This window comes from Lissotriton vulgaris, chromosome 5 (assembly GCF_964263255.1).
Source record: "Lissotriton vulgaris chromosome 5, aLisVul1.2, whole genome shotgun sequence".
In the NCBI taxonomy this organism is placed as follows: domain Eukaryota; kingdom Metazoa; phylum Chordata; class Amphibia; order Caudata; family Salamandridae; genus Lissotriton; species Lissotriton vulgaris.
Window position 1 is genome coordinate 97,493,988 of NC_141693.1, and position 27,318 is coordinate 97,521,305.

The following is a 27,318-nucleotide window of genomic DNA, read 5'->3' on the forward strand; positions in this document are numbered from 1 at the left end:
TGAACTAGAGCTGATGGTGTGGACCTCCGGGCCACTCCTCAGCTTTCTCGTAAACAAGAACCCATCAAGAGGAACATTCCCTGATTGATAAAAAGAGCGTCTCAGACCTTCATTCGAGAATGTGCTGTAGCGGTAGCCTTCTGATGCACTGAGGGACAGTGGCGGCTCCTCTGCAATGGCGGAGGAGTGTAGCCCCACTGCCTGGCTCAGAGCTAGCAAATGTAAATTAAAACAATGTTCTTGCATTATTTTAATTTACATTTGCTGGCTCTTAGACAGCATTGTTGGGAGGGGCGGGCGGGGCTGAGGCTAAGGAGGAGGGAGGAGGAGTACTAGTGATCTCCAGCCGCTAAGTGTGCGTATGTGTTTTGGCTGGCCGGCTGCCTCAGGCCAAGCAAAGCACACATGCGCACTTAGGTTTCTCCAGCCCGGCTTCATTGAGCAGCCGGGCTGGAGAAACCCCATAGACTTCCAGGTCTCAGTAGGGTGTCTTTCCTGCCTGATAAGACCAATCCCCGTGCTGCAGGATTGTATGGGAGTACATCCCAGGGGCTGCTGGGGCATCACCCAGGAAGAGGAGAAGAAGCAGCACGACTCTGGAGGCGGCCGGCGCTGAAGGTAAGGTATGTTTTATTTACATTTTATACAATATTGTAACCCCCCTCCACGCACCACGCCTCCCGCGTGACCCCACCAGCACCACCACTCTTTGTTTATGGCGGCCGCTGCTGCTGAGGGACTCGTTTGAGTCTCAATCAAGGCATTAAGTGGAATGTAAAAAGTGTGTGGGTGGCTCTTACGGGTGCGTGGCCTATGCAATTAGGGGTGTGGCTTAAAAACATTGAGGGAAAAAGGAGAGGTACCCCTTAACTCAGGTCAAGGGAAATAGGGTCAACCAGCCAGATGCATTATTTACACTAGTAATTAAACTAATAACAGTGTATAAAAGCGCTTAAAAGATAAACTATGACTGAAGGAAGGTTTTGAATTTTCCAATCCCTGAATGTAAGAGCTTCACATCCACTGTCTGAATGCCAGATGCATTATTTACACTAGTAATTAAACTAATAACAGTGTATAAAAGCAATTACTAATGCGTCTTTATTACTAAAGGAACACTTTTGTGAAAAATTTTAATAATGAAATACTGAGCAAAAAGCACTGTTTCTAAACTTATATCTTACAGTTAGCATGCAATTCCTTAACACCTTCAGCGCGGCGCGAATTCTCGCGCTGTGCTGAAAGTTCTAGGAAACGGGCGTGGCCGTGACAGTACGGTTCCATCATAAGCACAGCCCAACCGGCGCTCGAGACGGAACCGTTCCATCACAAGCATCGAAGGGGTTAAAGATGGTTCATAATTCATTAAGCAGGTATATTACAAGGATGGTAACCTGAGACCTATCTCACTCAAGAATGTCTGCAGTGAAAGCAGTAACTCGCTGAGCTTCCTACGTAAAATACAAATTTGTGACCTGCATGGTGCATGCTTCACTTTGCAGCTGGGACATCATGACATCACATTAACTCTGTCTCTTTATACTTTGTATGAGTCAGGCCAGCCTGTAACTAGACTTCACACAGATCTCACCAGCAAGTGTATTCACTACCAAAGAGTTATCTTACAGCTACAATGCTTTGGAATTTGTTCGGCAAACAAAGATCTCTGCACCAGGTGTCTACAGTCTAATCCCAATAAACTATTTTAAAGTGAAGTCTGCTCGAGAGAAAACAAAGTACAATTAGAAGAGGTATAATACTGCAATATATGGTAGACACTCAAGCACAAGAACAAACGTTACGTTTGTAGGCAATGGTGGCACTTGTGCAAGTATCAAAGCAAACAAAATGCCATTACCGCGCAGTCCCCTGCAACACTCACTCAAAAGATCTGCCAAGGTGCCCTTTTTGTCAACTGGAGAGCATCGTTATATTCCCACCCAGGTAGACTTGTCCACACACCCACTGTGTTAATCTGAAGAGGATCAAGTGCACAACATCTGATAGTCTTTCTGTAGAGCATCACCCCATTGCCATTGGGCACACCATGAGATGGGCCTGCATTCCTATTGTGCTAGAAGGAGCATGGGTTACACCTTTTGTGAAACAAAACGCCCACTGTACATCCAGACAGAACACGGTCTGTCTAAATAATCACCTTAGACATCTGTACTGCTTTCCAAAAGAGACACGATGAACACTGCGGAAACCACACCCTCCGTTTAGAATTATAAACCCAAAGAATGTGCGAATACCGGTTGTATTGAATCTGCACAACATTGTGTTGACAACGATTGAAGGGATCGATCAAATACAGATGGGGGGAGAGAGTTGTTTCTTCACCTAGATATTACAGGGGGCTCCTTAATGTTTAGGCACAGGGAGGGAGATGTGCGATTTGGCCAGAACGAAGCTCCGTGTGTTGGGCCTCCCTGCTGAGACAGCAACCCAGCTCTCCAGCTTCAGGGTCGGCCGCCCTACCGGGCAGCGTGAAGCAGACAGGTGTCGCTTGATGGTGGCTGAAAGGTGGGCTTCAATGGTTACTGCTTTTCGAATGGCCCCGACTCGAGACCTTGTGGGGGCTGGGATGGTAAGGTACCCCCCTCTAGCGTGTCATAGGGTGGTGCCTGTGATACTAACTGTCTGAACCCCCCACCGCTATAACGACTTAAGAAAGGGTGGGGACTGGGGAGACCTTTAGAATTAGCATGCAGGTGGCAGGCCCCGCTCCTGGTGTTTGGTATTAACAGGCTCCATCTGACCGGCTGGCAGGGTACAGTACAGCAGGAAAGGACTTCCTATACATGAGTTGCACCCTTTTCCTTTAGAACAACAGTCTCAACATGGCTGCAATTGTTGGGAGGAAGTGCGCAGCACAGAAGGCCTAGCTGAATGCTAAGAAAGTCCTTCTTTTGTCAGTTCTTCCACATGCCAGCCTGGCTGCATCTTGGCGGTCTAAAATTTCATGTCCACATCGAGGGTGTTGATTTAAAAGGATAATCTCTTTCAGAGCCCAGCGCTGATTACTAGGTGGTGATGAGAGCTTGTTTTGTGACTGTCTACACCGTGTTTTCAAATAATCAGCTTTCACAAGTCGCACTTAGCAGGGGGCACATGACCTGAGGTGTGGTGGGGGGGCCCGGGCCCCGCCTATCGTGACTGCCCAACTAAGGAAGGAAGAAAGCTTTAGCCTGGTGGTGAACCCGCCCGAAGAGGGCCGTGTTTTCGTTCGTTTGTGCCAGTAAAAAAAGCATGTACTAACTGAATCATGATCAGTTCATTTGTGTGCCACTGCACATTTTTTACTTAGTTAGTAACTTCATGAAGTATTCTAAATAAATATTATTTCTCTCTCCCTCACCATCCCAAATTTGAAGGGGAGACTGGAGAGACAAAGACGGCGCTCGCAAATCCAATTGCGATATCATCAAAAGTCAGAAGAACAGAATGATGGTGGTCTCTGGTGATATTGTCGTCGGTATTAATTCTTTATTCTCACGGCGACGCACCACTGCGCATGTACTCTCGTCTCCGACCTCTGGCGGGTGCGTGACCGCCGTGACGCGTCAGCAGCAGGTGCGCACTGCGCACAGCGCGCGGCGCTGGGGCTGTCCCAGGCCAGGGCCGTCATCATTGGCAGTGCTAATTAGATTGACTGCCCTGGGACTCAAACTGCTGGGTACGCGGCGTACGCCGCGCCGGCCTGCACGCATCCGCATCGCACCACCAGTGATGATCCGGATCATCACACACATAGTACATCTCTGGTGCGGTGCGTCTTGCGATTGGTGCGCGGTGCGCTTGCACTGTGTGACTAATCAAAGCAGTAGTGGCGGCCAGGCAGGCAGCTAACTTACTAGATTGGTGTCACCCCAGAAGGGGTGACACCCGGTGCGGTCCGCACCCCCCTAGTGACGCCACTGCATTCATTACCTTGCCATTTTCTACATTTATTGTTCGGAAATCGATCAGCGTTTTTGCCATTACAATTAAGGATATGTATGTAGGGCCTGATACTTAGGGACATGTTTCAATGTCCGTTTTTAATGACTGCGGGTCTGAGACCCGGAGTGGCCTGGCCCACCTAAAGCCCTGAGCGAATCATTAGGCATGCCCTAAGTGTTATACAGGAGGCAGAAATGTGTTCTATTTGCCCAGTGAATTAAAGCATGCTGAAACATTGGATGAATGTCTGAGTTATGCACTCTGTGCCATTTTTGGCGAGGGCAGAAAGCATGCTTAGGTGGATTGGGCCCTAGCAACCACAGTAGGTAACAGTTAGCCACATTTGCTCTTTGTCGGTGCCGAGGGTGGAGGGGAGTACAATGCTGCCCACACACCTGTGTGTGGGAGTGGGTTTCTAATCAGCAGCTAGAGAGCTCAATGGTGTGAAGATATGGGGAGAGAATGTAGCGTAACAGTCAGAGCTGCCAACTTTGGAACTGAGGAACCAGGTTCGAGTCTCGGCGTTTGCTCAACAGTCAGTGATTCTGGGCAACTCGCTTAATCTCCCTGTGCCTACCAAAGAATGAATGCATCCTTGTGTAACGTAACTGGTGCTTATGTAAAGCTCTCCAATACCTTCAGGTCGAGTTTGTGCTATATAAAATAAACTGCATAAAAATATGAAAGAAATGTTCTGAAAAGCAAATTCCAGTTAATGGAGCACAAGGCAAAGTTGTGAAGGTAAACAGCTGGCTGTCAGGGGCGTACCTTGGTCAATACAACTGGGGTGAGCTTCAGATTTCCCCACAATTACACTGACATTTCTGGGCGCAGTTTGTGGAGTTCTGCTTCGCGAAACTTCCCGAAGTGATGCAAAACTCAGTTACGCTGTGTGGGGATCAGCAAGCAGCAGAGTTTAGCAAGTAGCACTGCTCGAACTGAATTTTAACGACAGGAATTTGTCCCGCACTGTAAAATCTGTGCGAACAGCACTTCGCGCAGTGCAAGAGGGTGCAGCTTTGTTCTGCTGTTCGACTATATGTTCTACTCAAGCTGCAGCATCTTCAACATGAATAGCAGATTTCTCACACGAGCGGTCGCGACCTGCCGCGACCACCCGCATGGAGAAATCTCACCAGGAGGTGTTCTAGCTTGTGATTTTTTTCTTGCTAGTGCTCGCAAACTTAATGTTGGTGAGCTATTTGAGAGAAAACACTTTGCTCAGTTGTGCGGAACTTCGCGATCCCTGCGGAACGCAGAGTGCACAAAACTCTGCGAACACCGCCGGCAGAGCGGAACTCTTCGCCCACCCCTAGTTAAAATACATTATATGAGAAGCAGGGTATGAGGGGAGCTTAAGGGGAAGTGGAAAGGGAGAGGAGTGCATATTGTTAGGAGTACTTAAAGCACAATCTTTTTCACACTAACAAGTGTGTGTGTTTTTGTCTGTGTGTGTGTGTGTGTGTGCAAACATCCCAGGTGAAATCCAACAGACACCTCACCATTCCTGACTGAAAGCACCGGTACCCAAATATTCATTATAGAATAAAAAATATAGGTCAGATAACATGACCTTCAGTATGCAGGCAGCTCCTATCAGTGCGGAACAGTATGAGAGTATCCACTCTACCTGGGGTGTTGCAACTAATAATATTCAGCCAAGTAATGCGGACCTGCTGAGTATCCACACTACACCAATCATATCATGGTTTCAATGTCCGGTTATGACAATACTCCCAATCCAGAAAAGATGCCAGTTCAAGATCCTCACGCATGCCTACAAAGCCCTCCGCGACCTAGGACATGCCTATCTCAATCACCGACTGAACTTCCACCATCTCGCTAGACAACTGAGCTCCTCTTCACTCTCCCTCATACACACTCCCCACATCCGTCACATCCCCAGCGGTGGCCGCTTCTTCTCCTACATCGCTGCCAAGATATGGAACGACCGTCCCCTCCAGCTCTGCACAGCCTCCTCGCTGGCAGACTTCAGAAAGAGACTCAAGATCTGGTTCTTAGACAGAGACACAGCGCCAAGGTACCCCTTGGAGGGACAGTGCAGCGCTTTACAGATAGTATTTGATTGATCGATACAACCACCATCAAGATTACTAACATCTTATTCATTTTAAGATGTAGTCCTTCCATCCAGCATGAAAGCAGCACACATACTCCAGAGCCACTTACCCACTGCTATTGCCCTTACCCTGGGGTCCTGGAAAGCCGTTCTCTGGCCAGCCAAATGGACGTCCGTTTACCCCCATCAGCGTGTACTCCTGCTCCATGCCAAACCATGGGTGGAAGTCCTTTACCTTCTCCATCACTGTCTTACATGTGTGCCGCAGGTTGGTATCTGTGGTGCAAAACATAACTGGTCAAACAAAAAAGTAGAGACAGGTCGATGCACAACCCAGCATGAACGCTAAGGTCCCAGCTGTACACAAAGTGGTACTGTTTGGAAGTAGAATAGGGGCGGAAAATCTAGTCTATCTCTTCGGTTCCCGCAAAGCGTTGCGGAAATGTCATTCTGGAAAAACGGTGGTAGCAATTCTTGCATTTCAAGGTGAATGCACATCAGGTTTGATCACAGGAGACAGAATCCTACAGCAGTCATAATTACACCACTGAAAGGGAAAAGAGCTCCCACTCTGCTCAATGGTGGTGTTTTGGTTGCAGAAGGGAGAGTTCAGAGTGTGTCAAGGTAAAGGGCAATTTTTTGATTCACTATTAAGTTACATTCTGGACATAGATGGATACTAACAGGTGGTGGAGGATGGCAGGATGGTGTGGCACCCTTGAGACAGGTGATAACTTATGGGCCTGAGGCCGACAGATGGAATGAGATAATCTTAAAATACTTAAGATCCTTGGACAACTGCAACATGCTACTGTGTTGCAAGGTGTGCACGTAGGTGACAGTTATCAGCAAGCAATGGTAAAGCCAATATATCTGGTATAGTCTGCCAGCCTCCATTAATATATACATTAAAACCGGAGCTCAAGTAGCACAAATACAATGAAATATTAATAATTATAAATGAGGATGGAGGAAGACATGCCTCTTCTTGGCAAGTAATACACCGGAAAGAAAATGGCCTGTAATTCCCAAAACATAAGCTAATGGTCATCTTTGTGACTCAGGATCAAGTGCTTGAAGCACCCCAAGACGTGCTCTGTAGATCATCGGCAACACATGGGAGGTCCCCAGCTACACAAAGTACAGGGCCTTTCACATTCAATCACATTGCGAGTTAAGAAAAATAATATTATCTTCCCAGAAGTGGTACCCATGCATCGCCTTAAAATACTATAATAATTATACCAAGAGTGGTCCTGTGCAAACAGTGGGGTGGATGCATTCACTTCAGGAACATTATAGTGTTTTGTCCTCACCTGCTGCCTTCCTGTTGTCTTCCAGTACTTCGCACATCACTAGTTTGTTGGGGTCCAAGCAGAAGGGATCTCTAAACATCTGGACCGGGATCAAGTACATGCCGCTCTCGAAGGGCTCGGCTTGCTGGGTGGCGAAGCCCGAAAAGGCCCATTCTGGGACGTCTGTGTGGGAAGTTTAAAGTCAAATAGGTTACAGGTTCCTTTATGGTGTGAATCAATGCAGAGTCAGGTAGGGGAACCACCATAACTGAATGGCAATCATGGACACATTGATCTCTCCCCAGGAGTCTCACCTCCATTTCCGAGAAGCAGTGTTGGCCCTTAACACTGCAAACCCAACTACATAGCAGTGGACTGTGGTATGGAAAGAGCTAGGACCAAGGGCATTGTGGAGAGGCAGGAGGTAGGTGGGGACATGAAGATGGCAAACTGGGAGATAAAGCAGTGGGTAAAAGGAAGGGGGAAAAGAGCTGAACTGAAGTGAACTGGGTTGAAAACTTACTAGAGCATTCGATTTGCACAGGACTTCAAATGTATTGAATCGAGATTCGCCAAGCACTACAACTGATGCTTACTCGCCAAGCCTGATCCTCAAACTATCAATCTTAGAGACTAGCAACAGTTTTGTCTTGTCGTCAAAGCTTCACATAGAGCGCACAGAGTGACCGTACCAACAGCTCTACCTGCATCAAGAAATCATTAATGGCCAAAGATGTGCATCATTCTTAGACACACATATACACACAGGAGTGAGGTGCAAAGCCACTTGGGATACAGCTGCAGGCACAGCAGTATCTTGGTACTAAAGCCGATACAGTGTGTTCTATGTTGACAGCAGTGAACATTTTGGCAGGGCTTTTAGGGAGATGGGAAAAATGGGTGGTCTCTATAAGTATCATGGTCTAAGAAGCATAACTAGGAATCTTTTACAAGAGGCGTGGCTTATATGATATAGGGTGTGGCTTTAAACATGGAAACTAAAATGCTGCGTGCCCCATAGCACACCACCCGATCAGTATTTTTGTCCTTCCCTTGAGTTTCCATTATTGTATGCAGGCATATTGCACAGTAATGGATATGCACCTAAAACAAAACAAACATATTGGTTTTGCCAGTGTTTGTTAGCCATATCAGATAAACAAGGATGTTGTTGTGAATAATTAGAATTGAAAGTGTTTAAATTCTGAAAATATGAGACTGTGAATTAAACATTACTAAGGTCTGTAAAATGGAATGGTAGTCTCTGGACCATCTTAGTCACTTCTATTCTTCACTTTACACAACTTTCCTCTTCAGTCTCACACACGTGCATCCTTTTTCTCCCACATCTTTCTGAATTCCTCTGTATGCCTATCATACACCTCATCTCTCTGTTCTTCACTCTGTCCTGCATATACTTCCTTGCATTTTCTTCAGGTCACCATCCACCCAAACACAAGGCATCAACTCACATGTAAGCACTGCATTTTTTTTAGGTCTCGACTACGCAGCGTGCATGCACTAATTATGAGACCTCTAGTGATCGATTCTGTTTTGGCCCCAAAAACGTGCATGCGTTGCATTGCTTTCAATGGCAACGTGTGCGCATTTGGCAATTCCCTTGCGGGAGCGAACCCTGAAACCATATGGTTCCTGCTCGCTCCCACAAGGGAAACAGGCACAGGCCCCCTCCTCACTCCCCTCCCCCTGCTGCCAGGGCGAGGCGCGCGCGCGCTTGTCTGTTTTGGATCCATTTCAGAGGGAAGCAACTAAATGAAAGAAGGAAAGAGAGGTTGTGAACCGTTTCTTCAAGTCACGGTTTTCAGTAAGTAACCTCAAAAACACAGATTGCCCAGGAAAGCACGTATTTCATTTAGATGACGAAGAAGAGAAGGCATGCCCAGTTGTAACAATCTGAGCGTCATGGTCAGGACAGGACAAGCATCTGAAGCATCCAACTGTAGCTTGGACATTGCATGTGGTCTAGAAAAATATTAAAGAGGCACAAATAGACGCACAATGACACAATCTATGAGGGACTGACATCCTTAGAGCCACCTGCATCTCACAACGTCATTGCACAGTTATTATAATCTACTTCTAGCCACACATATTGTATTGATAAGTTAGATAAATCCTATGAAACCTACAATCAGGTCCAAACTCTTGCTTCTATTATACCTTCTGCTTTTTGCATTACATAGCGCCTTCGACGGACCAGTAGCTCCTCTTATGCCACCCCGCCAGCACCTTGGGAGGGGGGGGTGATTAGTCACACTTTACAAGCCATTGATTGATTGACAGCATTTTTTCTTATTCTTGACCTGGTGGCACAGAATAAGTGTCTGGGTGTGTTGACTGCTGTGTGCAAGCAGGAATTGCAGAAGGGTTTTCAGTGCTTCAAGCAGAATAGCATGTTGCCATCTTGAGCACTTCCTACACAAAAAATGCTAATTTAAAGAACTTTTTGAGTAATTAGGAATGATCAGTCTATGACACCCTACCTTGCCTTCTGGAAGCCCTTACCCCAATCATAATGTTTCCTAAAGGAGAGATCTAGAAACATGGTTTGGGGAGCGAAGGAGGGTCATTAGAGGAGGGGATGGGGGTTAGAGTAGAAGTCGGTGCTTCCGTACTGAGATTTCTCACCAATCCATGCATGTTGCTGCTGTAGGTATTCCCAAAAATGAGAGTTATGAAGAGGGCGTGATCCCAGACTAGCATTCTTTCACTATTCTCAAAAGTCCCTATAGAACATTTGTATCCAATGTTCATTCTGTTAATGGAGATTCCTTTTAAAAAATATGTATATTGGGACACTCACTTCTGTAATAAATTCTAAATCTTCTAAATAAAAAAAGACACAATTATGAGGCATAATATCTTGAAATATAAAATTGGGCGTTCCCTGTGTGTGCTTCCAATCATTTGTTCCTCACAGGTACTTCATATTGTATTATAAAAAAGAGCTCTTATCTGAAGTTAGGTAGGTCTGTAGACATTGTCCCGGTCTTCTCTGGGCAGTAAGGAAGAGACAGAGTCCTTTTCCTTCTCTGCCCGTCCGGAACGCCCACAAAAGCAAGCAGAGCCTTTTCTGAAGGCCTTTGCTATTTCTGCCATCTTGGGATACAGTTTTGAAAAGAAAAAGTAGAGGAACAGAATCTTTTTAATAAAAGAAGTAGGGGCACGCAGTGACCTTCCGATCCTGCCCACTTCGACCACTGTTCAAGACTGACCCAGAGGAATGGTCAGACTGGCTCATCGCCTCTGCTCACACCTGCCCTTGAAATGCTGGCACATGCCACATCCTGTCCTAGAAGGAGTAATCCAGGGTCAGCCTTTAGCTAGCGCTTCGAGCAGTGGTCGAAGTGGGTGTGATCGGAAGGGCACGGTGTGCCCCTACTTCTTTTATTGAAAAGATTCTGTTCCCCTACTTTTTCTTTTCAAAACTGTGTCCCAGGACGGCAGAAATAGCAAAGGCATTCAGATAATGCTCAGCTGGCTTTCGTGGACGATCGGGGACGGGAGGGACTGGCAGAGAAGGAAAAGGACTCTGTCTCTTCCTTACTGCCCAGAGAAGACACGGACAATGTCCTCTTCTTTTCTGTTCTGGCAGATGCCCCCCCCTTCTTCCTATTATTACCTTTCTTTCTGTCTTGCTCCTCACTTACTGAAAACAATGACTTGAAGAAACGGTTCACAACCTCTTTCCTTCTTTCATTTAGTTGCTTTCCTGTGAAATTGATCCAAAAAAGAAAAATACTCTTGCAGGAAATGCCCTTTTTCTGCCACTTTTCTATTACAAAGTGCAGCCTCGGGATGGAGAGAAATAAAAGTTTTTAAATATGAAAAATAAACAAATAATTAAATAAAGCAAGCCAGAGTGGTGGTCTCAAAGTGGCCAGATTGGTTTTATTCACATCCAAACACAACAGCCTCACTTTACAGACTTTGCAGTGAAGCGCTACTTTTGTTTCCTCCTCTTTCTTTGAACAGTATTGTTGTCCCCAGGTGGGGAAGTGCACCATTCCTGGACGTCTTGCAATACCTGGTTCATGGGTGGATTGAAAAACAATATGTGTACCATGGCTCTGTGTTTATGGATGTAAAGCAAGCATTGCAATATCAAGTGGTGATTTTCCAAAATTCAAGATGCATCTGATCTGAACAAGTAGAATGAAAATACATCAACTCGTACTACTTTTTCATTTTCCTTATCTACTGTTAAACCTTCTGATGTATATATTGAAGGGCTTGCATAAGACGTGCGTTACCTGATGTTGTAACTAATCAGTATTTAGATCAAAATAACACTTTAACAAGTTCTGCAAAAGATAACGGCATGCTGATAATGGACCAAAGGTAGACAGGCTAACTTATTTAAACAAGCATTGGCATAACCAGTAGGTCTCCCCTTTGGGACCTTATAAGTGTGTAGCCATTCAACAGTTGATGTTGTTGCTCTAAGGATATTGTGCTGCATAACTGAATACTTATAAGGTCCCAAAAGCGAGACCTATTGGATATGCCAATGCTTGTTTACTTTCTTCCTGTCAATACTTTGAAAGCTGTGTACCTCCTTCCTACACTATCACATAGAACCATAATCACAACTGGCACACATCTCCATTGGTGAGTGTAATCTGTAAACCGGTAAAGGATTAGATGTGCGTGTGCTCTGAACACTTTTATGACCCACTGATAGACACTGTGAAAAACATGCACAAGCTTCAGACGCAATTCTGAACTCTGATTTGTGACCTGTTAGCAACACCCACCCACCTCAATTGCTCACACACTAGGGCCCTATAACAAGTTGCACGGGTGAATACCTCGCGAGTCAACTGCAAGTTTTATGGTGTCTCCGGACCTGTATTTAGCGGATCCTCAAAATCCAGACCTGATAATTGTGGGTCACACAATCCGGAATCAGCAGTGGAGCTGCAGTGCTGTAGGTAGCTGCTGTGCTCAGCCCCCACCTCCCTGCAGAAAAACCTTTCCTCACGCTGTCCTTGGCCTCTTCCATCCTCACACGGGCACAAAAAAAAGCCCGCGGAGCATTTATCACCTACTCCAAGCAGATGATAAATGTTCGCAGATTTGAGCCCTCTAGAAGGGGGAAACATGTGGACTTGGTACCAGTATTCCAGATTCCGCATGTTATTTCTCATTCTTGTGGAAACAACTTGTAATCACCATTATCTTACTGGGGATTCTGGCCCTGGGATCTCCCGGGGAACTCGTAATAGGGCCCACATGAGAAACTCTGGACCTGATTTATACTTTGGTGGATGGATTATGTACCGTCGCCATAGCAGGGTACTTTACTCCGGCCATGGCAAGGGTAAACTCTCCGCCAAAGTTAGAATTGTCATCCTGCCCAGCGGACGTCTCTTGCATTTACAAGAACTGCTGTTGTGGTGGTTCCTGTAAATGCATTGAATGTTTCACAGATGGCTCTGTAAACGTGACCGATCCGTATGTCAAACTTTCAATACTATTTATTACATTAAAAAAATAAATGAAAGAGAGGTTTTGATTTTGAAAAGAAAAAAAAGAAAAACAGTCACCCCGTCACAATGGGAGATTTCTCCCATGTCGTGAGAATTATTTTGTCGTTTTCACTGCCTGTCACCACCAGGTTTTACCTGGCGGTGACGGGCAGTAAAAACTGCCCATGTGTTCGCCCACTTTATATATAATATATGGCCAAACTTCTGGCAGCCCTTACTCTGTCGAGGGATCAAGGGTGAATGAAGGCGGCAAATACGAAGAAATCTTCGCTGTCTATATACTGAAGTTCTGCCTGACTCTAAGTGAGTTGGGCAGAGCTTTGCTTTGGCTCCACCAGAGTGAACCCAAGGACTAGATGACTGGCCTCCTGATCGGAGCCTCAGGGACAGAAAAGGCTCCAACAATCTTGAACCCAGCACTTGGACTCTACTTGTTGTGAGTCTTAGCCCCTAAGAGGGGCCACCTCAGTCCTGGATCATTTGAAGTTGGACTGAAGTTTCTCTGACAGTCCAGCCGTGGTCCTGTAAGCAGAGCCGACACAGTGCAACACATCTCCTCGCAGTCGCATCAGCACCACCACAGAGCGACGAATACCCCAAGCTGAACTCAGCATCACAACCCATAGTCTCCTCCAATCCGCTGCTGCGCGACGCACCCTCAATGCAGACCTTTGAATTGCTGGCACCTCATCAACAGCATTCTCAACGACGATGCAGGACTCTGCATTGCAGCTTAGCAGCTTCATCAGAACCGCCGCTGTGCAACGCATCCTCAACCCAGGGTCCAGCAATGCTTTGCAAACCAGGATTTAGGGTACAGCGCGCCTAACTGGGTCCCTGTATCTGGCCCACACTCCATCGCTTTTGACCAAACTTGTGACTTTGTCCCTGTCCAGCATAGACGGATAATCACAGTTGCATTTTGAGCTTTTAGGCACTGTTTTATCTAAATCTTTAAAGTTGCGTCTCTCTGGTCCTACTGATTGGATGCTTGTTGTTGGGGTGTCAAATCATTTTCACAATTTTACTCTATTTTTCCAAAATGGTGTGGGGTTTCCCACGTGTTGTGTTATCAATTTATTATTTTTTGAAGTACAACAGAAAGACTTTACATATTGCATCCAAGTTATGCCTGTCTGCGTTGTGCCAAGCTACCAGAGGGTTACGCCCAGGTTAATTTGATGTTTGCTGCTTGAGAAAGGTCTCACCCCCATCAACCAGTGACCCAATTTCCAACAAAAGATGTGAAGGGAGTTCAGCTTATGCCCACTGAATTCTTGGCCTTTCAACTCTGACAGTAAACTAGTGTTGGTGCCACCTTTTAGATCAACCTCTCACAAAACAGTCCTGCATCGCACAGAGGTCCATTATATCCCCTCTACTATTCAACATCTACCTAACCCACTTGCCAATCCTGATTACATCCTTCAACCCATCCATCCACAGAGAGGCATCTACACAATGAAAACACTACATTGCAGCCTCCCATACCTTGGTTAATCGCCAAGCTTGACTATGCCAACAGTGTATACCTTGGCGCACCTGCATCATATGCAAAATACAACTCAAACAAAATGCTGCTACAAGACTCCTTCTCTGCCTTCACCCAAGAAAACACATGACTCCAGTCTTGCAATCACTACACAGGCTACCTATAGCTAGAAGAGAAATGTTTAAGGCACTTTGCATTGTTCACAGAACCTCCAAGAAGAAGGACGGCTATACTTACAAGCTAACTTCAAGCATTACAAACAAATCAGGACTCTGGGTTCCAGACATGCACCACTCATCATCATACCACCTTACCATAAGAAATCCATAGGAGTCGCTGCTTTCTCCGTATAAGCCACAAAGCTCTGGAACTCCCTACCAGGCGCATTCTTCGCATTCAGGAGCATGTAAACTTCAGAAGACAGTTGAAAACATGGCTATTTCAAAGATTACTAAAGTCCCACATATCCAGGTACCAGAACCTGGAAAGATAGTCACACCCTCAAGCTCAGTCTTTAGCTCACAATCCACTGATTGAAAACAACTGAATGAGCAAACTACTTTCGATAAGCTGGTAAGTTAAGGAGGACTGTCTTATGCTTTGCTGGGGTATTATGTAGTCATGTAAGTCCATACATAACATTTCCGGCCCAACTAATACTACTACCATAACCCACAGCTGTCAGCAGCCAACTGGAACATACTCCTCTTACGCTCACATAAGACCAGGGCTTTAAGTGGGCCGGGTCTCAAGGGGTCTGAGCACCGGCAGTTTTTTAAACGGGGCCTCGAAACGGGTCTCTATCGGGCTCTGTTTTGAGCCCTGGCTCAGGTGGTCCGTTTTTTTGGGGGACTGCAGTGACAGCAGTTTGCTGTCACTGCTGTCCGGAAAAAAGTGCCAGGGCACAAACAGCCTGATAGAGACCCATTTCGAGACAGCAAAGCACATGGATGTGCACTGCTAACACTGCTTACTACTGACGAGTGGAGAAGTCACTGCATGACGTCATGCCAGGTGAGCGTTGTGGGGGAAGGGAAATCCTTTAAAGAGTCATTTTCTTTATGGATTTCCCTTCTCTTTCTGAAACGCAAGAGCAGCAACATTGTGGTAGGGTCACCAGGGCTTTAATTGGAAGCTTTTTCAATATTATATGTAACCAGCCATAGTTGCAGCTTATTTATCTAAGGCAACTAATAACCATTGACAAAGCCAATAGTGCTTACTTGTTGTAGGTATGATGTTACTTGTTGTCTCGCATATCTGGATGCAATGACGGAAACAACAAAATACAAGTCGGGCGGCACACTATACTAAACACAGACTTTTAGCGCAAGTTTGTTAAAGCCACGCCCCAATTAGACTGGCCACGCCCCTTTGAGAGACCCCCCAGTTTTTTCATCCCACTTAAAGCCCTGCATAAGACATATTTCTACAAGGGTTATCCATCAAAGTACCGTGCAGCTAATAAACCATCACCAAATGAACAGGCATGGAATAACTGAAGAGCTCTGTCAATGACTGTGGGTCCAAATATCTATACACGATGGCAACTACTTTGCATCTCAGATATGAGAAGATAGTAGCAATGCACATCCCATCAGATCTCTCCATTTCTCTCTCCCCCAGTAATGCCACCTCTGCCCCAGACATTAATCCAAAGTGTCTGATTGGACAACTCAGTGCAGTAACCAGTGAAGCAGACTTTACCATCTACAGCACCACAAAGGCACCTGCAGAGCTGTTTCAAGGCTGCCAGTGTACTGAAAAACCACAAACTATGCATCTGTGTATCCCGCAGGTCATTATCGACCGCATTGCTATGCGATGCATCTCGTAACACGATAACCACACAAAGGTGGTCATCACACATGAGAGGGAAACACTTCCCACATAGGATCACAAAACAAAGACAACACCCTTCCAACCATACACTACTCTATATAGCGTAGCTTGCTGCCCATGTAGGTAAGAGCTTCAGTGCCAAACATAGGGGTAGTAAGTGCTATACAAATGTGCAATACAATGCATAATGTATCATTTGTGTATCCCCAATATTTTTTGATCTTATTAAAATCTTTTTTCCATCAGACTTCAGAATTATAAAACAGAACGTGCTTCATTTGTGCTTTTATAACTGCTGGTATATGTTGAATGATTTGCACAGTTCATTTACATTTACATTTTTTGTGAATTAGAAACAATCAGTTAGTTTTAAATTGATGAAAAGTACTTTTTATGGCTGAAGCTGAATAAACGTTTATTGACTGAATGAATTAGAAACAAATTGACATCGTACTATATTTCTTTTTGCACTCCCTATATGGAAGGCCACTGAAATTGTGTGATTTGTGGCATTTTCCTCATAACTATGCCTTTGCGAGGGGCGTGGCTTGGCTCTAGCCAAGATGGCCGCAAGTTAACCAAGCTCCGTTAAACCAGATGTTGCAGATCCACCATCTGCCCTGAAATCCGTCCCAATTTGCATTCCAGAACCTAACTGTGTGCCCTGGGGGTAAGCTTGACCCCCCTGTAGTAAATGTTGACCCACCCCGTGCAACTCTGGGACGGACCACCCAAGATTGATCTCTAGTGTGACAGCGGACATGGATGGGAAGCAGGCCGGGGCGTCATCCCTGGGAGCAATGCAGCAGCAACAGAAAAGCTGGGGTGAGTTATGCCCGACCCCCGCAGACACCTCAGCACCAGATGAAACACCAGGAGGAAGGTAGCATGACCGGCGTGGACAGAGGCCCAGGGATGGGAGCGCTATGTGCGCACATTGGTAGCCGGGCCTCACCGTGCCTGGTCGACAGACAAAATGATACTATCATACCCCTGCCGTAGGAGGGCACACAAGTATGGCACCAACTCCAGCCCTGGGGCCGGTTGATGGGGGTCCGACGCCTTTGAAGATGGCCTGTGGGATGCCCCGGTAATCAAGGAGAAGAGCTAGGGGCAGTGGACGGGCCATGGACTCGCTCCGTGGACTGTTGAGTGGCCTCACCATCAAGCCTCACTCCCTTTATTGATCGTGTGGGAGGGCAGGAATCGCTAGCCACTAGTGGGGGGGGCACTTGGACCCTGTATTGTCCCAGTCATAGGAGGGCACACGACAAGGACAGCAAGAGGCCATACAAAAGGTTAGATCAACACAAGCCTACAGCTTGTTACCTTGTCACTGCTGCCTATGAGACGATTAAACTGGGGACGCGAAGCGAAGGCTGGGTTGAGTGCCCTGGTGCGCCCTCTGCATGGCCCGAGTCCTCCCTTAGTGATTCAGGGTGGCCGGGGGCGTATTCCTGGAATGACAGCCCAACTGAAAGGCACGAGGCATAGCAAGCATGGCTGTGGAAGAAAAGAGACAGAAAAGAAAATGGGTTCTGTCAGTGATCTCACTGAGGAGACCAAGGGATTCCAGAGGCGGGAGTGGGACCGGTCAGCGATGGCATGCCATGGACTGCCTGTTGCACCAGTGGCTGCACCAGGGATCATGGTGAAACCTAAGGGTCAGATGCCATTACAAACCAACAAGATGGATAAATACGCTGTCCCTAGGAAGATCGGAGAAGGGGTCGGACCAGTTGGGGGCATAAGCGCAATTATAGCGGCCATTTAGGACCTCGAATCCCTGCTCAAACCCAAAAAAATGCGTTAACTATTGATGTGTGCCTCCTGCAAGCAAACTTCTAGAAAATATCCGACAAGGTTAAATCCACCGAGTCCAACATCCACACTCTCCAGACTACTTCAAAGTCACTGGAGGAACAGGTGCGCACCTCTATGACGCAACAAGAACTCCTTCCGGCCAGGGTCAAGGACCCGGAGGGCAGGGCCCAGAGTAAAAACATTAGAGTGGTAGGGGGTTCAGAGGGTCTGAGTGTGGATCTCTTTGTTGAAGATTTGATAACTAACTTTCTGAGTACAAAATTCTTCTCTGTTGAACGTGCATATAGGGCGCTTGTGCCTACGCCAAAGCTGGGAGCCCCTTCCCGCTCTATTATCACCAGGATCTTCAACCATCGGGACCCGGACACTATACTTCAGGAGTCTTACTCTCAAGAGGACCTGGAAGTATGAGAACACAACACTGCCGTTCTTTCTGGACTTCAGTCTACAAGTACAACGTCATCGATGCAACTTTGAGGAGGTCAAGAGGGCGCTCTGTGAGAAGGACTTGAAATACAAGATGCTTTTCCCAGCCAAACTTTGTGTGGTAGCAGTAGGGAAATCCTGGTTCTTCACCTCCCCAATTGAGGTAAGAGAGCGGCTGGACGGCTGGCGCACCTCGGCGGCAGCAACCCCGAAGGGTGGGTAAGGCCAACCCCAGGACTGTAACAGAGGCAACTCCTCAGTACAAGACGACAGCCAGAAAGTTGATGGGACAGCCTCAGAGGGCTCTAACGAGAGATGATCAAGCCAGGAGCAAGTTCAAACTGCACGTTTTCTAGTGTGTGTTAACTGATGTAAAGGATGAGGGGGTGCAGTTAAGAGGCACCGGGAAGGGCTTGGAGTCTTGTTTTCATATTTGAAAGTCAGGGGACAGATGACTGAGTAAAATCAGCAAGTTCTAGATACATTTGGGCCATTGGTACTTCATTCGACCTCACAAGGGTCTGCACGTATTTTGGGTATGGTAGAATATAAAGGCAGAGCAGCCAACCCACGATACAGTCAGTGTTTAATTTGGGGCAACAGGCACTCTGCAAATTGGGTTGTTGGGCAGTTTCAGACCCACAGTTCAGGGTAGGAGGGAGGGGTGTTGCTGGGTTCTTTCTGTTTTAGTTTGATATTTTCATGGTTGCAAGGTCTACAATAATAGCTAGGATTCCTGAACGGGTCAAGGGGGAAGCAGCCAGACTGTCAGGGTGGGGGTAGGCTTAAGATTGAGCAATTGGAATTGGAATTGGAATTGGAAATAGATTTATTGAGCGCGATTGCTGCCCGGGGGCGTCCAAGCGCTGGGGGTAAGAATCGAAGGGACAGGTGACGTGACACATTAGAGCTCGGAGGCTTGGGAGAATAGTAAAGTCTTCAGCTTTTTGCGGAATGACAGCAGGTCCGGGTTGGAACGGAGTGAGAGGGGGAGGGTGTTCCAAAGTTTAGCGGTATTCACTGAGAACAGCCTACCCCCGGATCTGGCTCTCTTTACTCGAGGAACCACTGCCAGAAGAGCCTCAGAGGAGCAGAGATTCCTGTTTGGGTGGTAGGGGATGACAAGCTTGCTGTTAATAGCAGGTCCTGTTTTCCAGAATGCCCGGTGTGCGATGCACAACGCCTTGAATGACACTCTGTGTTTAACTGGCAGCCAGTGAAGACTTTTCAGTGCAGGTCTGGCTGACTGAGCTCGGGGAATCTTTAACAGGGTGCGCGCTGCGCAGTTTTGCACTATCTGGAGTTTCCGGAGGGTCATCTCGGGAGCCCCCACGTATAGAGCATTGTGTGTGACAACACAGCTGAATGTTAATCAGAACACAAGCACACTCTGATTTGAAGATTCTGTCCCGGAATGAGAATGGCCAGGGCTCCAGGGTTAAGCGCACTTTGGCGCTTACAGTATATTCAACGGCGGGCCCCAGACTTGGTCCTCCTACAAGAAAAACGTTTAAAAGGCCAATACTGTAAGGCTTTGGACTGGTGGGGTTACATCTTGGTGGCACATGCAGGCTACAGTTCTGGATCCCGGGGCATTGGTATCCTACTAAAGTCTACCACACCATACACGGCAGGCAAAAAGTGGCATGACCCGTTGGGGAGATTCGTGCAGATGACAGGCATATGGGAGGGCCATACAATTAAATTTAGATTGCGTTTATGCACCACCCAGACTTCAAGGAGACACTTTTGGGGGACTGGGCGCCCATCACTTAAACATGCCTGTGGGCACACTGATCCTGGGTGAATGATATCATGGCTTAGGGGTGGGATAGGTGGCCAGGAGGGACAAACCTTAGAATGGGAGACACAAACCTCAGTGTGGGATACAACTCCACTCATTCACGGACGCTATGGGCATGGTGGACCTATGGAGGGCACATCACCAGACTGAAACACAAGTCACAAAATTATCTTGCCAGGCATGGAAATCTCTCCTGACATGACTATATATTCACCCACTGTGTCAGTGTGGGCCACTTCAGCAATGCACAACACCTAGCACGCGGCATATCAGATCATTCCCCAGTGGGGACCTGGCTCTTGAGCCGGTCAGATTAACAGGCCTACCTCCCAGGACAGGAGCATGGCACTTGAAGGACAAGACAATTCGGACCGGGTGGTGGAGGGCACGAAACAGTACTTTCAGGTCAGTGAAGGATCGTTCGCCTCGGCCTGCACCCTATGGGAAGAGTACAAAATAGTGCCGCACAGAAATATTCAGGCTCTCATCGGGATCAAAAAGAAAGAGGGGATAGCGCAAAGTTTAGAACTGGTAAGGGAAATCAAATACCTGGAGAAAGAGTGGAGGGGACGCCACAGACACAGAAATGGTTCACCGTCTCCAGTTGGTGCAGTGAGAGCTGAGAGATCTTGCAGAAAATGCTGCATGATTGCAAGCCCTGGCAGCACAGAGATGGATTTATGATGTGGGTGACAAGGCCAGCAAGTTGATCGCATGGCTGGACAAGAGAGACAGGGACAGATACTGGGTCACTGAGAAACATGATCGGGGAAGTGCATTTCAGAGTGAGTGATATAGCATAAACGCTTGCAAAGTACTATGAGAGCGTATACTCTTCAGGGACCCGCAGGACGTAGGATGGCTGTACAGATTTTCAGAAAGATTTGACACTGGACGTCCTCTCAGAAGAGGACAGGGAGGCACTGGAACAAGACCTAATGGTAGAAGAGTTAGAAAGGGCCATCTGAGGGTAACAGTCGGACAAGGCAGCTGGGTCTAGCGGCCTACTGGTTGAACTATTTAACCCCTTCCGCGTGGGGTTGTTTCCCCCGCTGTGCTGTGGGGCGTGCACGACACCCCGGTGCTCATGACGAGGTCAGCTCGTCATGAGCCACGGCGCTCCAGTGCTCATGGTCAGCTGAGCTCGTCATGACCACACCCGTTCCAATGGTACGCTCAGCACAGCAGGGGAATTAGCCCAGCGTGCGTACGTTCCATGTAGTGGGCGCGGTAATGACGAGCTCAGCTCGTCATGAGAACCGGAGCGCGTGGCTCATGGCGAGCTGACCTCGTCAGGAGCACTCAAGAGGTTAAATGTGCGGCACTCAAAATCGCACCTCATCTTCTTAATATGTTCCAGGCAGCATAGAAGGATGGGGCCCTTCCAGAAGATCAGAGAACAGTTACAATTGTGGTTCGTCTCAAAAAGTGCCATCCACCCACGGTCTGCGGCTCGTACCGGCCTATATCATTACTTAACATGGAGGCGGAGGTGTTGGCCAAAGCGTTGGCAAATAGACTGATGAGGGTCATAGCCTCAGTCATTCATCCTGACCAGTCCGGCTTTATGCCACGTTGGAGTGCCCGTCTAATCCTTAGGTGCCTATTTCGGAGTGATACACATGATGGCTGACCAGAAATAAGTGGAGGCCGTGGTGCTATCTCTAGATGCGAGAATGGCCTTTGATAGTATAGAGGTGCCCTATCCCTTCGCAGTACTCCCCCGCGTGGCCTTTTGTCCTAGGTTCTGCTGGTGGATTCGACTCCTATATCAGAACTCAGTGGCAAAGGTACCAGTGAATGGTGTGCTGTTCCGCACTGTTGCCCTGTGTAAGGGAACGCGATAGAGGTACCCCCTTTCACCGATGATCTTTGCGCTGGATATGGAGCCTCAGGCAGCCTGGATCCGTTGAGATCCTCTCATTTGGGGGATCAGCAATGGGAGGAAAGAATCTAGGCTATGTCGACGACACCTTGCTCTATGCTTCGCGGCCATGATCCTCTGTTCATAGACTTTTACACATCCTTGACCTCTTCAAGAGTTAATCGGATTATCAAATCCACTGGGATAAATCTCTGATCTTCCCGCTAACGGGAGGGACCCTCTACCATTTCACCAGGTTTCCCCACACCAGTGGCAATGCGGGGATCTCGCTACCTCAGAATTTTTATCATTCAATCACGCAGGGCTTCCTTCAACAGAAGGTACTCGTTCAGTTGGAGCGTCTCAAAGCGGACTTGGCCAACTGTAGGGTACTACCGAACTCTTTGATGGACAGAGCTGTCCTTTTTAAAATGATGGCCCTGTCACGTATGCTATATTTCCTCTAAAATACCTGTATAAAGTGCCGAAAATGTCTTCACTAGGGTTAACAGAGAACTTTGCATACTTCTCTGGATTGGAGGCAGCTAACGTATATATCCCACAGGAAGCAGCAGAGGGGAGTGTTCGAGGGAGTATTGGTGTTTCCAGACATTTGTGCATACTACTGGGCCACACAGTTGATGGTGTTCAACAAGTGGGTATTCTGGGATAGGGAGGAACCGGCCTATAGGGTCGACCATGATACCATGGGTAATCGGGGATACCCTGCCATTCTGTATACTAAGAAAAAGATGGATACACTTCCGAGTCATACTCGGGCAGTGGTGGCAGCATGGCATGATGTCAACAGGTACTTGGGATGGGAAGGCAAATTCACCGCCATGACCCCACAATGGGACTGGGATCACCTGATGAAGTAAAGAAACTGAGAAGTCTTATCAGGTGGAATCTGACATGGATAAACTAGGGGACGTCTGGAGGAGGACCCCGAAACCGGTCCCAGGATGCATTTTTTCTGGTCCAGGGAAGACTTGGCTTGGGAGTTCGGGCTGGACTGTTCCCATGAGGAAGCGTGTCAAGACTGATTTGCATATAGCTGGGTCTGAACTGGGGTGAGCTAAAGAATGATGATGGATTCAACCCAGATCTGTGACTGGGGGTGAGTGTCTGAAACGTTTCAGCACTCCGTCCATCATCTCTTTGTTAAGGGAAATTACCCCACTACGGGACAGTGATCACCTTAGTGAAGTATAGAAATTGAGAAGTCTTATCAGGTGGAGTCTGACAGGGATAGATAAACTAGGAGCCTGTAGGCAAAATATAATATGGCACAGAAGAAGAGATTCCAGTACCTACAATAGTCACATGCTTTGAGGTGTCACCTACCCGAGGGGACACAATTTCCAGAATACTCGTCCACGGAAGACCGACTGTTGCTGGACCAAATCCCGGCCAAAACGCTTTCTATTGTCTACCGGAAGTTAGTGAATAACTCACTGTATCTCCTTTGCTCACTACGGGAAGCCTGGAAGGGAGATTTAGGGCTTATAAAGGACGACAACTGGGTAAAGTCCATCCAAAGCCCCAGGGAAATAGCCATAAGGGCTCACTTCCGTCTTACACAACTGCGTATATTACACAGATCTTACTATTCTCAATCTAGAATAAACCCGCATGGGATGAAGTGCGTTCGGGGTTGCAGAGCAGTGGGCACTTTTTCCACACACTTTGGGAATGGCCTGAGATCCAGGGCTACAGGAGGGAGGTCACGGCCGTCATGACTGCGGTTACAGCGTGGAGGTATCACTAGAGGCTAGATGGCTGATTTTGGGTATTTCCAGCGAAGAGAGCTGGCCCAGATACCTCGGTCTGTAGTTGACACTGGAGGCGGGGGTGGCTAAGTGAAACATTGCTAAAGCATGGGGAGCAAATAGACCTCTCAGATATCCGGGACGGGAAGAAAGAATTAGAGCGCTGTCAACTGGTGGAACGCAAGGTCTACCGGAGCCGGGGTTGTCCGCGCATGTATGATGAGAAAGAATGCGGCAACTGGACACAATATATGGGGACCTGATGAGGGCGGGGCTGGGGAGGGTTTAAGGAGGAATGGGAAACATCTCTTGCTGAACCTGCTCAGGGTAGGATTGAGCACCTGCAGCAATGTATGGGTACTATATTGTGCATGGCAATCACAATCGTGGATGGGTGTAGTCTGTAACACCCACAATTGGCCTGTGCTTTGAATTTCATATTTGACATGTATTGGTGTATACTGAGCAACCTTTGAATAAAAATATTTATTAAAAAATAAACTATGACTTTGCCACATAATACATCATCTGCTGCAGAATTGACAGATTTTAACAAAAAACTAATTTTGTTTCTATCTAACCCAGATCAAAAGTTACTTAAAACGCTGCAACATGTGCTGCCGGACAGTGGAAGGTCCTTCGCAAAGGTTGACTGGTCACCTTTCAATTATTTATAGCTGTATTTGGAACTGGTACTAATAAAGTGAAACCTTTGCCGTGCCGTGACAGCGCTAACATGTAAAAATGATTTAAAAAAAGAAGTGATACCATCACAAAATGAGCCACATTAAGCTGCATAATTTGTGTTTTCTTGCCACATAATTTATTCAAAATGTAGGCCTCCCCTGTTGCATAATTCCAGTGGCCCTGCCTGTACCCCAGCGAGATTGCTACATAGTTCACTTTAAAAAATCCTCTCACTTTTTCAGTCAAAGAAAGAAAAGTAAACAACATCTCCACGCAGTTTGTCAGAAGACATAGCCCAACATTTTACTTGTCTTGGAACATGCAGCTCATTCATTTACCTTCAGAACTCACGCCCCTTTAAATACTGGGCCAGCTGCCTCGGTAATTTGGGGGAGGGCAAACATAAATATGGGCTGGCCCGGCCCTCAAATATCCCCCTGGTTAGTTTTGCCGGGTGGGAGAGGAGACCACGCAAAGGACTTGGGTTTGGCAGCTACATATGCTTTACAGTGCTGGCTGTACAAATCCCTACCTTCTAGGCACGTGGGTTCGTGGTCCAAGGTTTTGGTCTTGCAGCGGACGCCCTCCCCGGAGCCATCGATCCAGACATAGGTGACCAGTACCTGACCCCCCTGGGGGAGTTTCATGTACCGCTCCCGGACACACTTGTTCAGTTTGGAGCTGTGAGAAACCGACATGGCGACAGACCTGCAAGAGAGAAAAAACACGAGTGAGGCGGCCAGCGACAAGACGACACGCCCACCTGCACCCAAAGCAGAGTACATAGACCGGAGGCACTCCGAGGGCAGGATATATTTGACCAAGGCCGCTCTGGTCGGCCGAAACGCGTCATAGTGGAAGATCAATAGAACAGCCTTCCTACACTGCAGAAGGTGTCAGCTTCGATCTTCTCAAGAAAATGGATTGCATGTGGATATATATATATATATATATATATATATATATATATATATATATATATATATATATATATATATATATATATATATATATATATATATATATATATATATATATATATATATATATATATATGTATATGTATGGGTGTGTGTGGATTTCTTGATAGATAGATAGATAGATGGATGGATGGATGGATGGATGGATGGATGGATAGATGGATAGATAGATAGAGAGATAGAGGGATGGATGGATGGATGGATAGATAGATAGATAGATAGATAGATAGATAGAGAGAGAGATAGATAGATAGAGAGATAGAGAGATAGATAGATAGATAGATAGATAGATAGATAGATAGATAGATAGATAGATAGATAGATAGATAGATAGATAGATAGATAGATTGCCATGTGCAAATACCCAATTTCAATTTGCCAGGAGCCCAACACAAACAACAGCCATTATGCAAGCCCAACACAATCTCCTAACACCGGCACTGCAGGCGCCCTCCAACTGCACAGCTCTCTCGCCAGAACGGATGCTCACTTGCCCAATCCAGCCCCAGTAAAGCTGTATTCACAGACCAACCGGTATGGAGTCCAGGCTCACCGTCCAACCAGCAACTGTCCTACACCACATACACTGAGCCCTTTACGGGCCGGCTGGAGCTGAGCCATCACTAGTCGAGCCAGGGGGTGGGTGTCTAACAAACTTTACCTTAGAGACTCACTAGCATTGTTAATTCTGTTACAAGCGTTCTTCTTTCACCAGATAAAGTCGCGTGACAGTAAACCATGCCTGCGGAGATTGAGGGGCGAGGACTCCTTCAAGTTTCCAGTATTTAAACACGTCGTATCCTCCCCTCCCCAACACCCTGACCGTCCAGACAACAACAGTACACCCCTTGTAGGCCCCAAAAAGACCAGAGCACTGCATCTCTCCTGTGTATCAGCTCATCAGACCCGTGCAACTCCCGGCTCTCCCTCAGACTCACTGGGTTGCTCCTGGCAGCTCGGCTCCTGACGCCTCTGTTGTTTAGAAGGATGAGGCGCTGATACCTGCTTCAGGGGAGCTTGCAGCTGGCCTAACCCCTCCCACTTGCAAACGAAGGGCACCGGATAAAGAGAGCCCTCCCCACAAAAAAACCCAGAGGCACCCTAACAAGGATACCGTGCTTTGTTTACTCAAACAGTGAGTTATAGACCGCAGGTTTACTAGGAAACTTGGAAACTTGAGTATAATGAATGAATAGATCAGAACTGTGGGCCTAAGGCCTGGCCACACCCACAGTGCACTTGTGTGTCATACATACAGTAGCCTCATATTATGAGCTGATATAAATCAATCACTATATTTGTAAAGTGCGCTATATACCCGCGAGGGTCTCAAGGCACTGAGTGTGGAGGGGCAGGGGGTTGCTACTGCTCGAAGAGCCAGGTCTTGAGGAGTCTTCTGAAGGTGAGGAGGTCCTGGGTCTGCCGTAGCTGGGTGGGGAGGGTGTTCCAGGTCTTGGCGACGAGGAAGGAGAATGGTCTGCCGCCGGAGGTCGTCCGGTGGATGCAGGGGACTGCGGCGAGGGCGAGGTTGGCTGAGCGGAGCTGGCGGGTAGGGGTGTAGAAGCTGAGTCGGTCATTGAGGTAGGCTGGTCCGGTGTTGTGGAGGGCTTTGTGTGCGTGGGTTAGTAGTTTGAAGGTGATCCTCTTTTCGACGGGGAGCCAGTGAAGATCTCTCAGGTGGGGGGTGATGTGGGTGCGGCGAGGGATGTTGAGGATCAGTCGGGCGGAGGCGTTCTGGATGCATTGCAGTCGTTGCAGGTGTTTGGCCAGGATGCCTGCGTAGAGTGCGTTGCC

General features: G+C 47.3%; 1 protein-coding gene across 2 annotated transcripts in view; it reads right to left on the reverse strand.

The window, feature by feature from the left end:
• Positions 1-26,552, reverse strand: part of LOC147710288 (glutamine synthetase-like) — a 38,278-nt gene extending 11,726 nt beyond the window's left edge. Inside the window, exons 1-4 of one of the 2 annotated variants that reach the window (XM_086919972.1) lie at positions 26,463-26,552; positions 25,077-25,252; positions 7,342-7,503; positions 6,155-6,301 (exon numbers count right to left, since the gene is read on the reverse strand). In XM_086919972.1, the coding sequence (XP_086776098.1) occupies positions 6,155-6,301; positions 7,342-7,503; positions 25,077-25,242 (475 nt within the window). In that variant the 5' untranslated portion in view covers positions 25,243-25,252; positions 26,463-26,552. Of the gene's footprint in view, positions 1-6,154; positions 6,302-7,341; positions 7,504-25,076; positions 25,253-26,185; positions 26,288-26,462 lie in introns of those variants that run through there. The other variant, XM_086919973.1, reaches the window with a different exon arrangement.
• Between the last annotated feature and the right edge of the window lie 766 nt (positions 26,553-27,318).